General features: G+C 41.8%; 1 protein-coding gene across 15 annotated transcripts in view; it reads left to right on the forward strand.

The window, feature by feature from the left end:
• The window catches only part of SOX6 (SRY-box transcription factor 6), a 945,693-nt gene that overhangs the window by 712,695 nt on the left and 218,640 nt on the right, over nucleotides 1–14,358 (forward strand). For 13 of the 15 annotated variants that reach the window (XM_033928339.1, XM_033928344.1, XM_033928338.1 and 10 more), the window contains one exon: nucleotides 3,511–3,634. In XM_033928339.1, coding sequence (XP_033784230.1) covers nucleotides 3,511–3,634 — 124 coding nt within the window. The remainder of the gene's footprint in view (nucleotides 1–3,510; nucleotides 3,635–14,358) is intronic. The other 2 variants (XM_033928333.1, XM_033928335.1) reach the window with 1 other exon arrangement.

Raw genomic sequence — 14,358 nt, forward strand, 5'->3', positions numbered from 1 at the left:
CTTCCCTCTGACGCAGCTTCCTGTCTCCGCCTGGGCGCATGGTGGGGTGGGGCAGGGGGCCCAGTGTATTTGTGTGCCTAGGGGCCCTCGACAAATTAATCCTGCCCTGCATGGCAGTTACCAGATATCTGGGGAAACCCGAACATGTCCTCTTTTTAGAGGACTCTCCAGGCGCCCAGACGGTTTTGGAAGGCCCTGAGCTCGAGGCCACATCCGGAGGGCCTCTGCGCAGGTGTGGACCTTGACGTGATAATGTCTCACGCATGCACAGAGGTCCTCCAGACAAGGCCCCGAGCTCGGGGAAGGAGACGCGAGGTTAATGTGGGGACGGGCTGGGTGCAAAGTGGGGCGGGGCCAGATGTCCTCCTTTTTTTTATTTAAGAGGAAATCCAGTAACCCTACATAAACTGTCTGTAAATTTACCAGGGCTTAGTGCATACACTCTTACTCATAATTTCACAAAACTCTTAAATGTAGAAGCTTAAAAGTGGGTGGTAACAGGGTCTTATTTAAGGTAGGGAAACAAAGTTAGGAGCTTAGCAGTGATTTTCAGCACTAGGCTCTTAAATGTAGGCAAACAAATGGCAGGCCTAACTTTTAAGCTCCTAAATTAAGATGAATTTTCAGCTAAAAATAGGGTGCAAATTTATGAGCCTGACATAGAAGCATCAATTTAGGAGCTCCGTATTTTCTGAATATGGGGCCCAGGGTTTCTTTGTAACTTATCAATAGAGCACCATAAAGTCTGATGACAATTTGCCATCAAGGTGAAACAGAATAGGAAATGCCAGGCTCAAAGTATCGACGACGCCATTGGTTGCCATTTAAAGCAAGAATTTAGTTTAAGTTTGGTTGCATCTGCTTTAAAGCCCTGTTTGGTTTGGCTCCAAGATACCTATCCTCCCAATTTAAGTTATATAAGTCGAATAAAAATACTTATGTATCCATCTGTAAAAGCTTGCCGTTGTAAGATTTTTAGATAAGACACTTGCTTTCCAGTTAGGAAAAATGAATTCCTGATTCCACAAACGCAATAATAATAATAACTTTATTCTTCTATACCGCCACAATCTTGCGATTTCTAGGCGGTTTACAATCAAGAGAGCTGGACATTCAGCGAAATACAATAAGCAGATATTCAGAGGAAATATAGAGAGAGGCAATGGTATAGAAATACAATTTACAGAGCAAAAATATAGGATGATAATGTCCGACAGGACCTGTTGGGAATAAATAGCAACGTAGAATTACGATAAGATGAAGATAACAGAATATATATATAACAGTGCTATAAGTTCTGGTGGAATAGGGAGGGGAGAGCGGGTTAATTGTTTAGGTATTTCTGGAACAGGTATATTTTTAGGCGTTTCCTAAATTCCCCGTAAGTAGTGGGCGAAAGCAGTTGGTCTAGGTCTTTGCCCCATAGGGCTGCTTGGTGAGAGAGAAGGTGTTTATGATGTTTTTTCATTTTGCAATCATATTATGCCTTCAGAAAGTTGTTGAAAACGGACTCGTTTGATAAGTTCGTATCATGATTATTGCTGTAACCCTGTTTACATGTATGTTTTCACTGATTGTACAGTCCTTCTTGGTTGTGAACCGCCTGGAACTCATGGTTGGGCGGTATACAAGAATAAAGATTATTATTATTATCATTATTAAATGATTAGCAAGAGAGAAAGAAGCCTTGGAGTCTTCTTTCTGATCTCAAAGTTGAGGAAGCTTCGATGCTTACACATCATTTATATGAGAGCACCGGAGTAAGCAGGCACTGTGCAAACCCTCTGTCAAGGCACCATTTCACGAATCATGCAGCCTGACCAATGCATCGTGCTGGGCTCCCTGCTAGTTGCTCTTCTGTAAGAGGTTGTACAAGACTAGAATAGAACTATTTGCATGCTGCCTTGTTGCCGAAAACTAGATGGCTCTTTCTAGAATTACCTCAGGTACCTTTGAAAAATAAGCACACAGAACCAGCCCCAGTAGCGTGCAAATTCACACAGACATTTTCACCGGTTCCAAAAATGGTGTAAATTTGTGCCTGAATTTTATGCATGTACCCGTGTTATTTTATTTAGAAAAAAAGAACCTCCAACCCTTCTACTCTGCATAAACAAAAACCCCTAAGAACACCTACTCATGGTCTGCATAAAGCACATGGGTTTGTTTGGGTTTTTTTTTTTTGCATGTGTATGTTCTACAGCAGTGTTCTCAAACTTGCAGCCCGGGGGCAACATGCGGCCCGCCAGGTCCTATTTTGAGGCCCTCGGTATGTTTATCATAATCACAAAAGTAAAATAAAACAGTTTCTTGATCATATGTCTCTTTAGCTAAAAATGACAATATTATTATTAAAACTTAGCTAAAAGGAAAGATTTATAAACTATAAAGAGTTTTACCTCATACAAAATTGTCTTTTCTTTAATAGACATGAACTATTTTTCCTGAGGCCCTCCAAGTACCTACAAATCCAAAAGGTGGCCCTGGAAAGGGTTTGCGTTTGAGACCATTGTTCTAAAGTATATGCATATGCAGCTGTATATTTTCATTAAAAAACCTTCATTTATATGTAAAAAACCTTCATTTATATGTAAAAAACCTGCATTTATATGTAAAATTACCCCCAAATATAAAAAAAAAAGAAGGAATAGATTAGGTCCTATGTTGAAAGGACAAAAAAAACCAACCCACCCCAGTTTACTTGGAACCTGAGTAATAATTCAACTGAGGGCTCCAGAGATGAAAGGCTGGCGTATTAATCACCTAGGCCAGCGTCCCTCAAGCTATGGTGTGTGACATTGCTACTTTAGTACCTTTCTTAAAGTCAGATGACATTTGATATAGGAGATTGTGTTCAGAAATGCTGTCTGCGTACACCATCTCATTATCAAACGACGTGATAGTGCATTAAGTCTTACAACCGCTCAGACTACCAGGGTGTATGGCAATGGATATTAGTTTAATTGGAAGTGAAGATATAGCAGCTTTAAATCTGAAGAGCTTGAGTGATGTCTAAGAACTACTTAGCCCATTACGATAAGACTTTGAAACACATCTAATATGCCTTGCTCGGCTCCCAGAATACCCTTTTAATACAGTTGTGATTTTATAGTTTTAAGAGTTAGGAAACCCAACTAAAAAGCTAGCAAATACATTAAGATCACAGGAGAGTCACCGACTAAAAATGGAGCCAGAATCACAAATATTATGTCTATATTTGTTGTTAGGATACTAGGATCTGCCTGCCATTTTAGTTCTGAGGAAATAAAAGTCATATGGAGGGAGTCATAACCAGGAAGGAACAATGAGAGGACTGCAGTTCAGAAAAAAAGGGGTGAACCTTTGACTGCAAGGACTTTGATGTGATGACATGAAATTGGTGTTGATTATTTTAGAAGGTTCTGGGAGGGGGGGGGAGGTCATGTGCACGCGAGAACAGCATCAGCGCTGGAGAAATACTTGTCAAGACAAATCCGTGCCTTGTCTGATCAGGGCCTCTCTTCTGTTTAGCAGGTTCAGGGTCACATGCCTCCGCTCATGATCCCAATATTTCCACACGACCAGCGGACGTTAGCAGCGGCTGCCGCAGCTCAGCAGGGATTCCTCTATCCCCCAGGAATAACATACAAGCCAGGTATGTCAACGGGAGCACAAAGTTTTCTTAAATAAGAATAAAATACATGACGATTTTGCTGTTTGTCGGAGTCAACCAGGATACACAATGGAAACGGAGAGTCAATGTTTTCTGCTCCAAGCACTTGTATTAAGACATCTCAGTGGCCGATATCAGAGACACTCTGTTTTAAGTATTTGCAAAGGATAGGAGGCCAGTGTAGAAGGCTTTTTTTGCTGCTTCTCAAAGCAAGACAGCAGGTCTGAAGCCAAATGCTAGATAGGCAAAATAAACATCTAGATATTTTACAAAGTACAGGTCAAATAAAAATTGATTTTTGCTTAAAACCCAAGCTATTGATTTGGCTTTACCATGGAGGAGTAGCCTAATGGTTACTGCAGTGGGCTGAGAACTTGGAGAATGAGGTTAATTCCCACTACAGTTCCATGTAACCCTGGGCAAGTCATTAATCCCCCATTGCTCCAGAACTTAGATTGTCAGCCTATTAGGGACAGAGAAAGTACCTATCCTCTATAATAAAACCCTAAACGTGCAAGCGCACTTAGGGTTTTTGTGATCGCTGCACCGTGCTGTGTCCCTCCGTGCCGAATTCCATTTTGGAACATGGAGGCAGGGAACACACCGGCGACTCTCTCCTCCCGCCCTCACTCACCAACCGCTGCTGCTCCTCTTCAAAGCACCCTGTTGAGGTTCGCCGGCCGGCTATAGCGAACCTCAGTAGCACGTTCCCTCTGACGTGATCGCATCAGAGGAAACGTGCTACCGAGGTGGAGAGCGGCCTGCGAGGTTCGCTACAGCCGGCAGGCAAACCTCAGCAGGCTACTTTATTGAAGAGGAGCAGCAGCGGCGGCAGCAGCGGTTCACGCCAGTGGGCCAGAAGACACCAGGAACCCTGGATGGAGGGAGGGTAAGAACGGGAGGAGGGGGAAACAGAAGGGGGCCACGGAGCAGGCAGGCTTGGCACAACAGGGGGCCAGGGGGAGAGGGAAAGGGGGCTTCTTTGGGGGAGGGGTGTGCTGGGGCAGACAGCAATAATGAGGGGGGGACAGAAGGGGGCCATGGAGCAGGCAGGCATGGCACAACAGGGGGCAGGGGGAGAGGGAAAGGGGGCTGCTTTGGGGGGAGGGGTATGCTGGGGGGCAGACAGCAATCATGCTTTGCTCTGGGAGGGGGGGAAACAGAAGGGGGCCATGGAGAGACAGGCAGGCAGGGGGCCAGGAAGACAGACAGAATGAAAGACAGACAGAGGGCTAGGGAGAGACACAGACAAAAAGAATGACAGACAGACAGCATCCAAGGAAAGAGAGACAAAGAAAAAAAACTCTGACAGACATCTACTCTAGCACCCGTTAATGTAACGGGCTTAAACACTAGTATATAATATATGTGAACTGCTTTGGTTGTACCACAGAAAGGCGGTACACCGACAAATGAATGCAGGACAATTCTGACAAAAGCGCCCCGACAATTGTGCGCAGGGACAAGTGTGCGCAGGATGACTCCTCAATCCCCTCTCAAGGGACAGGGCCTGAGGAGTGTCAGCAAATCAGGGCCTTTGTGTTAGGGTAAGGTTTATATCATGATTAGGGTTCCCAATACTCATAATATAAACCTTACCCTAACACTAGATAGCAAGATAAATTTTAAAGTATAGAGGGGGGGGTCCCCCCACCCCCTCAAAAAAAGAGGCTTACTTTGGAACCCTCAAAAAGACAAAAAAGTATCCACCGCAGCAATTGTCCTGCGCACACTTGTTCCTGTGCGTAATTGTCTGGGCGCTTTTGTCGGAGCGCAATTGTCCTGCGCTCATTTGACGGGTCACCCAGAAAGGCAGTAGATCAAATTTAAGGCCCTTTGCCTTTTACTGAGCTGCGGTAAGAATTAATGTACGCTTTTTGCAGCTTAAAATGCCTTACCATGGGGTGTGCTCAAGTGTCCTGCAGTAAGTTTGGCACTGGCACACGCTTTACTCATGCTAAAAACTAGATTTTATATTTTAACGCTGGGCCGGGTCAGGGGACATAGAGTGGCATGTTTTTCACTAATCAGCACAGCTACATTGTTGCATGCTAACTTATTAGCATGTGGTTAGCTCGTGAACCTTCACTGTCTACCGAATAGTTGTCAGTAAATGCTCACATGCTAATTGCCATGTACTAATGGTAAAGTAAGCACATGGCCGTTGATAGAAAAACTCAGAAATTTGAGAATGACCAGAGTAAGCGCTTTTTGTCTTAGGGGGTCTTTTACTAAGGTGCGCTAGTCGATTCTATGGAGGCATTAGCATTTAGCACACACTGAACCGGCTGGCGTCACCTTAGTAAAAGACCCCCTTAGTTTGGTAAAACTGCCCCATATGATTAATTCATTTTTGATTGCTATTATGTAACACGTCCAGTTATTCATTTCATGTTTCTCCTAAGCTTTAGTATATTATAAGTTTCCTTATATGGCTACACTTCTTTTTTTTTTTTATAAATCTTTATTGATTGTTAAACTTTGACAATGCATTACAATTATCTGAACATAAATATTTCATAAAATGCATTATTAAACATACAATTTATACTTAGAACAATCATTTTCTCCTCCCCTTACCAAATTACTACAATAACACAAATTATGTAATTATAATATTATAATTCAGTATTTTAATAAACAAAATATCTTTCCCTTCCCCCTCCCTCCCCTGGATGTGACAACTTTTTATGATAATGACGGGAATAGCTATCCAATTGATTACACATAATTGGAAGAGGTATGACAGACTAAATTACACGTTTTGGTGGACAAATGTTTGTACCACGTATAAATATGAAAAAATGAATGCAGAGTGTTTGGGGTTTAGCAGTACATTTAATAGAGTGTGGAGTCCATTGACTATATTTGTAACATCATAATAATTGTAATGTATTCATTTATTTTTTTGAGGTTGGTAGAATTCCTTACATATTGCTACACTTCACGTCAATGCTTGGTTCTTGCCTAGGGTATCACGGAGGAAGGAAAGACAGTTGTCTTTCAGCACACTTTTGAAATCTTTTTGAACTGGCTGTAAATGAATTTCAGTTTATGAAAGAGCAACACAGGTGTGTTATGTCAGGGCCAATTCACTAATTCACCTATGTCCAAGTTAGTGTAACTTGTGTTAACTTAGCAAGGAGTTATAGAATTGTAGGGCTCGATATTCAAAAGGGTTTATCTGGCAGGAGAGAACTCCTGATGCAACAGTACATTTGGTCAATCAGTTCTCTGCAAATCTCTTTGGAGAGTAGAACCAGCCTCAATCCCCCTAGGCCAGGGGTCTCAAAGTCCCTCCTTAAGGGCCGCAGTCCAGTCGGGTTTTCAGGATTTCCCCAATGAATATGCATGAGATCTATTTGCTTGCACTGCTTTCAATACATATTCATTGGGGAAATCCTGAAAACCCAACTGGATTGCGGCCCTCAAGGAGGGACTTTGAGATCCCTGCCCTAGGCCCATTTCTTTTCTGTTCTAGGCTGTGCTCTAGATATAAATAGGATGAAAATATGAGGGTAGTTTGAAAAGTTTGGTAAAAAAAAAAAAAAAAAGTGTGTGGCACAGTGGTTAAAGCTACAGCCTCAGCACCCTGAGGTTGTGGGTTCAAACCCACACTGCTCCTTGTGACCCTGGGCAAGTCACTTAATCCCTCAATTGCCCCAGGTACATTACATGGATTGTGAGCCCACCAGGACAGACAGGGAAAAATGCTTGAGTACCTGAATAAATTTATATAAACTGTTTTGAACTCCCTTGGGAGAATGGTATAGAAAATTGAATAAATAAATATTCTCCATCAAGGGCTTTACACTTAGGGAACATTTTACTAAGGCATGCAAGTGCATCATAGCACGCTAAATGCTAACATGTGCTAACGTGTCCATAGGATATAATGGACGCGTTAGTATTTAGCACATGCTAATTTTTAGCGTGCGCTAAGACGCACTAGCGCACCTTAGCAAAAAATCCCCTAAATCTAGCAAATTTTCAGTTTTTTCATAAGCTATTTTTTAAATAATACAAAACAACTGGAAACTTGCTGGACTAAAGCCCAGATTCTCTAAACAGCATCAGTTTTTTAGGTGCCAGTAGATGCCCAAGCTCAAAAAAAAACCCACCATTTAATTTATACCATTTTATTGAAGGAATCAAATAAATATACAATAATATAATACAAAAATATATTCATTAGAATTAGATTCACAATGATACTTTTTCCGGCTCTTTGGGATAGGGAACTGAAACCTCTGTTACTAAGCTCTGTGTCTTACTGTCATTTTCGAAAGCAATTGAACACCATTTTTTAATTAACCAAATATTTCTAGCTTGTTTTATTTTTTAAAATATTTGTTAACCACATAGAACTTACCAGTTATTCAGTAGAGAAATAACTGATTATATTATGTTCTATGTGCAGTGTTATTGGATAGTGCAAATCTATGCCCAATTTGCATGTTGGGATTACACCTGGTTTCGGTTGGTGTAAGTCAGGGATCTCAAAGTCCCTCCTTGAGGGCCGCAATCCAGTCGGGTTTTCAGGATTTCCCCAATGAATATGCATTGAAAGCAGTGCATGCACATAGATCTCATGCATATTCATTGGGGAAATCCTGAAAACCCGACTGGATTGCGGCCCTTAAGGAGGGATTGCAGCCCTGGTGTATGTCCTTGTGCCTAAAGTTGAGCGTGGATCCCATACTACATACTTTTCTGTAAGGGGTGCCCATCCCAGAACATCCTTTATAGAATACCATTCAGCTCTGATTTTTTTCAGCACTAGATTTTAAATGCCATTTACTGAATCCAGCCCTGAGAGTATAATTGTTGCAAGATCTTTCTAATCGAGAAAGGGTCAAAGCTGGCAAATTTGGGGCAATTGACGTAATCTAGACTGAAGAACTAATGATGTTTGAGGTATCCTGGACAACTAAGAGTCTAATCTGATTACTAAGCCTTGAGTTTTAATGTCACCCCCAGAGATGATGGCTAAGAGGCCTATCTCTCCTAGAAAGTCTTGAGTTTTATGGAATTCAGTTTAAGCTTGGTTGCAAATTTCCTCTTGGATGTCTGCCAGAGCTTGGCGGAAAACCATGACCTTGGGTTTGGCCTCCAGATTGCTTGACCTTCTAATTGGGAAGATGGTGTAACGCAGCCCTTTCATTTCTTCCATTCCCTTGTAGTGGGAAAGATGCAAGGCAGATGGATCCGTTCTCTGCATAGTCGATGCATGCTGAAATGCCATAGGATTTTCTGTGGTATTTCCCCGAATGTCAGAAGTAGACGGTTCACGCCGGACATGTTTACTTGTAGTATGTATAGAAATATGGCACTGCCAACACAGCCACTTCTCGGAACCATAGGGCCAGAAGGTAGCACTCAACCAGTCACAAAATGGCTTGAAGAAGACATGGTGATATCACAGTCTGCAACAGCGCTCCCTATTAGGATTTAGCTTATACATTTTCAGGAATTCTCTGAGCGTCGGAGCATTTAGCGCTTCGGGCCGCAGTTAAATCCTCTACCGTGGCTTAGTGAAAGAGTGGGGCTAGTATTTGAACTAAAGTAATAAAAAATAAAAAAAATTTGGATGATTTTATGATTGGTCAACTGATGAGGATTTGGTACATAAAGCTTATGTGGCAAAGACTCTTTGAGCTGTCAGAGTGAACATAAGAACTGCCGCTGCTGGGTCAGACCCGTGGTCCATCGTGCCCAGCAGTCCGCTCACGCGGTGGCCCCCCAGGTCAAAGACCAGTGCTCTAAATGAGTCCAGCCTCACCTGCGTACGTTCCAGTTGAGCAGGAACTTGTCCAACTTTGTCTTGCATCCCTAGCACCGCTGAGGTCCTTAAACTTGCTTCATAAGTACATAAGTACATAAGTAGTCGCCTCCGCCGGGGCAGACCAGAGGTCCATCCAGCCCAGCGGTCCGCTCACGCGGCGGCCCATCAGGCATATTGCCTGGTCAGCGGTCCCTGACTAATTTTATTGCCTACCTCTACAGTTATCTCTAAACCTTCCACTGCTCTTATCTGTACCCCTCAATCCCTTTGTCTTCCAGGAACCTATCCAGGTCATCCTTGAAACCCTGTACTGTGCTATTTCTTATCACGGCCTCCGGAAGGGTGTTCCATGTGTCCACCACCCTCTGTGTGAAAAAGTACTTCCTTGCGTTTGTTTTAAACCTGTCCCCCTTCAATTTCATCGAGTGACCCCTTGTTCTTGTGGTTTCTTTCAAATTGAAAAATCTGTCTTTGTCAACCTTTTCGATGCCCCTCAGGATCTTGAAGGTCTCTATCATATCTCCTCTGAGTCTCCGCTTTTCCAGGGAGAACAGCCCCAGCTTCTTCAGTCTGTCAGTGTATGTAAGGTTTTCCATACCCTTAATCAGTTTTGATCTGAGCATTGTCTATTCAGCTATTTTATAAGCTGTGTAAATAAATTGGGGGTAATTTTGTAAACAGTCAGGTAGGCACATAAGTTACACTGATTTTCGAAAGAAAAGTATGTACATTTATTCCCTTTGAATATCGTCGTATGGATTGTGCATGCACCCATTAACACCTGCTACTTGGTATGCACAATTTTAAGAGCATACGAATAGTCAGACCAACGGTCCATCTAGCTCAGTATCCTGTTTCCATAGTGACCAATCCAGGTCCCAAGTACCTGGCAGAGAGAGGGGAGACATGATCGAGACGTTCAAATATGTCACGGGCCGTATCGAGGTGGAAGAGGATCTCTTTTTCCTTAAAGGACCCACGGCAACAAGAGGGCATCCGTTGAAAATCAGGGGTGGGAAATTTCATGGCGACACCAGAAAATATTTCTTCACCGAAAGGGTGGTTGACCGCTGGTATAATCTTACACAACAGGTAATTGAGGCCAGCAGCGTGCCAGATTTTAAGAAAAGATGGGATTGACATGTGGGATCTCTTCATGGAGGTAGTTAGGGGGTGGGCCATTAGTGTGGGCAGACTAGATGGGCCGTGGCCCTTTTCTGCCGTCATTTTCTAAGTTTCTATGTTTCTAAACCCAGAGTAGCAACATTCCAGAGCTGAGATTGTGATGTCATAATGCCTCATTCCACCAATGCCTAAGAGCCCAACTCATCAGTGATGTCACAATGGCTTGACTGTCCTATAATTGGCTTACAGGTCATAAGTACCAGGGAGAAACCCAAATTATAGCAACATTCCATGCCACCAACCCCAAGGCAAGCAGCGGCTGTACCCCCACATCCGCCCCAACTTCAGACCATAGACCCCCCCCCCAGGAATCTAACCAAACTCCCTCCAAAGCAAGACTCACCAACTTCCGCCACCACACTCTGCAGCAATGAGCAACTTTCCTAGCTTATTATACTTGCACTACTTCTACATGTGCCCTCTCTTTAAAATTTGGGGCAGAGTAGCCATGCACTTTGTCCTAAAGCAGACATCTGCCACTTGCCCTCTGACTATGGCTATCTTCTTTCCAGTTGTGCTCACTAAAATTCTTCAGGACCTTCTCTCTGTAAGCGCACTCCTATTGGCATTTACGACATGACGGTGCTTACTTTATCAGCACCATCTCTTCCCCCCCTCCCCCCACCCGGTCATCTTCAGTGCAAGATTTTTCACCTTGGCTGAACAGAAAGAAGCACAAAAAGCACACACAATTTAATTAACGTGCTGCAAATGTGCAACTTTTTGCTTACAGTTTTTTTTTCCTTTGGCAGAAATAATAAAGCATTCAGGCACTTATTCTAATTTATCATTCAGCCCAATAACAGGTCACATCACCTTGCTGTGAAATATGTCTACAGATGATGTAGCGAACGTTATGATTTCTTCTCCTTCTTCCTCTGGGTTTACAGGACTCCTGGGGAATTCAATTATCGATATAATGGTTTGAAGCTATGTTCAGAGCTTCCTTGTAAACAGGGCTTTTTAAATGTTTAAAGACATACTGCCAAAGGAAGTCAGGAAAAGAAGCTGGTTAAGCAAATAGAAGGCACCCGTATTTTCTTTGTGTGTGTCGCACAAGTGATCTCTGCCCAGAGGCAGCAACCTTGTTTTCTTCATTAATAATCCTTCCCACCAAGCTCTTTTAAAAAAGAAATGTACATTAACCTGAGAACATTAACCAGGGAGTTCTGAACACAGCAGTCTCTTTGGAAAGAATAATGAAAAACCTAGAGGTTTGAAAGTCAGCCAAGGTTTCATAGTGTCGACTGTTCGCTAAAATGGGATCCTGGAGCATTAAACCATTTATTCACAAACGCTAATCAAAAAAGTCTTCATAAAAATAAAATTGTATGCGGGCCAAAAAATGTCAATCATTTCAGAAAGCAGACTGGGCCAAATTTTGAAATGCAATAGTTGGTTAAATTACTAATTAATTTTCAAAGCAAAAATGTTAAAAGTCCAAAGTACAGTTAGACACTTAGCTGAGGACATCCACTTCCCTTCTCTCCCCTCCCCCCCAAAAAAAAGGTTTTGTAGAGTAGTATTTCTTAACCTAGGCTTCGAGAAACCACCTAACCAGTTAAGTTTTCAGAATATCCACAACTAATACACATAAGATCGATTTGCATAAAATTCAAACTCATTGTGGGTATCCTGAAAAGCAGACTGTCTGGGTGTGTCCCTGAGACTAGTTGAGAAACCCTACTCTAGTGGCATAGGAAGTCATTTGAAAAGCATCTCCATGTGTAAGAAGCAGCATTTACATGTACAGATTGGTTACATGTGTAAATGGTGATTTCAGTCACGGAGGAAGTGAGCCTGGTATTTAAATTGCGCTGACTGGGTGATACCTGTGAGATGGACATTTTTGCCCTGAAAAAGTCCAAAATGAATAGTCATTTTCAAAATGAAACATTCAGCTTTTGAATGACAAAAAAAAAAAAAAAAACAGGGACATGAACATCTGTCTGGCATAATTTTCAAAAATATGATCAAATAGACATCCCTGCAGAACAGAGGAGTAACTTTGTGGCTAGTGCAGTGGACTGTAAACCAAAGGACACGGGTTCAAACTCAACTATAACTTTTTTTTTTTTTTTGTAACTGTGATCCCTCCAGGATCTGAAAAATACGTACTGTTCCTGAATGTACATCACTTCAATAGCCTTCAGGCGGCTTATATATGTAAGTACAGTAGGTATCTTTCTGTTTCTGAAAGGCTCAGAATTATATAAAAAAAAAAAAAAAAGTTGAAGTGTGACTCAAACTTTGGGTCCCTTGGTTCACAGGCCACTGCGTTAACTACTAGGGCTATTCCTCTGACCATTTTGTTGTTTTATTCAGAATGGCCACATTTTCCGAGGACAAGTAGGCAGCATATTCTCATATGTGGATGGCGTCACCCATGGGCCCACAGTATGGACAGTCTTGTGAAGACTTCCCGTATCAAACATGCACCGGTGCCTTCTTGCCCGATGTTGGCTCGCTGGACCATTAGTTCTGTGTTTTCCGCGGAGCTGAGAAGCTGTTCTTTGGAGTTTCTCCAAGTGCATAAAACTTTTCTACATGTTAGTGCCTTTCCGTTTTGTTTTCTTTTCCTGGCAAAGTTCGAGTAGAGTTTTCACCCTCGATTCCATGGCTCACAATTTTCCGAAGTAGTTATTCATGCGGAACCTTGTCGAACGCCATCTGAAAGTCCAGATATACAATGTCGACCGGGTCGCCCTTGTCTATCTGCCTGTTTACTCCCTCGAAGAAGTGCAAGTTTGTCAGACAAGATCTGCCCTTAAATAATTTCCCTCTTAATGCTTAAATTCTATAATTTGCACTCAGATTTAAGTAGCCATTCTAAAATAGTATTAAGCACTAATTTTATCGTGTTGATTTTTGTGTACCATTTGCTGAATCTATCCCTGTTGCTCCTCTCTCAAACATTTTTTGTAACAAAATAGTTAACATACAATTAGTACAAAGGAAAGTGGAAAATTCCACAAAACATGTTAAAGTATTTTGCAGTAGCCTGTTGGAGATTTTTTTTGCACTAAACATACATAAAGGGCTAATACATTTTAATAGAAGGGTCCTTTGTACAGGTACATAGGCATCTATGTTACCTTTGTAAAAAAAAAAAAAAATTGTAGAATGGCACCTTTTGGGACTTTATATGTGAGAATTCTGTTACAAAATTAGGTGAAATTTTCACTTTATGAAACACAGAAATGAGTAGCTTCAGCAAAATATAATGCAGAAGACTGACATAATGCTTTCCAGATCCCACCAATCACTGCTGTCATAATTTGTGCCCCATTCCAGTCTAACCAGAATAATATAATGGTTAGCTTGTTCTTTTAACTCCATAACCATTTAGTTTATCAGGATACCCACAATGAATATGCATGAGATATATTTGCACATACTTGGTCTCCTATGCATGCAAATTTATCTCATGCATATTCTTTACCATAAAAACAGAAGAAGCTAACTCCTATAATTAATTAATTTATCAAGTCTATTTATTAAATCTTACCCACTGTTACCATAAATATATTTTTATATTTTATAAATATGCTTATTCCCCACTCTTATAAAACATAAAACATTTCATTATACAACATCAAATTGCTGCTTAGAAAACCTGGACCTTCAGTTTGGGAGGTGAGATTTCTGAGCCTGCTTTGCAATTGCTTTATGATAAATACATAGGATGACAGATACATGGTATATGGAAGCCGCTTCTGAGGACGCCTATATGGTG

This window comes from Geotrypetes seraphini, chromosome 19 (assembly GCF_902459505.1).
Source record: "Geotrypetes seraphini chromosome 19, aGeoSer1.1, whole genome shotgun sequence".
Classification (NCBI taxonomy): Eukaryota; Metazoa; Chordata; class Amphibia; order Gymnophiona; family Dermophiidae; genus Geotrypetes; species Geotrypetes seraphini.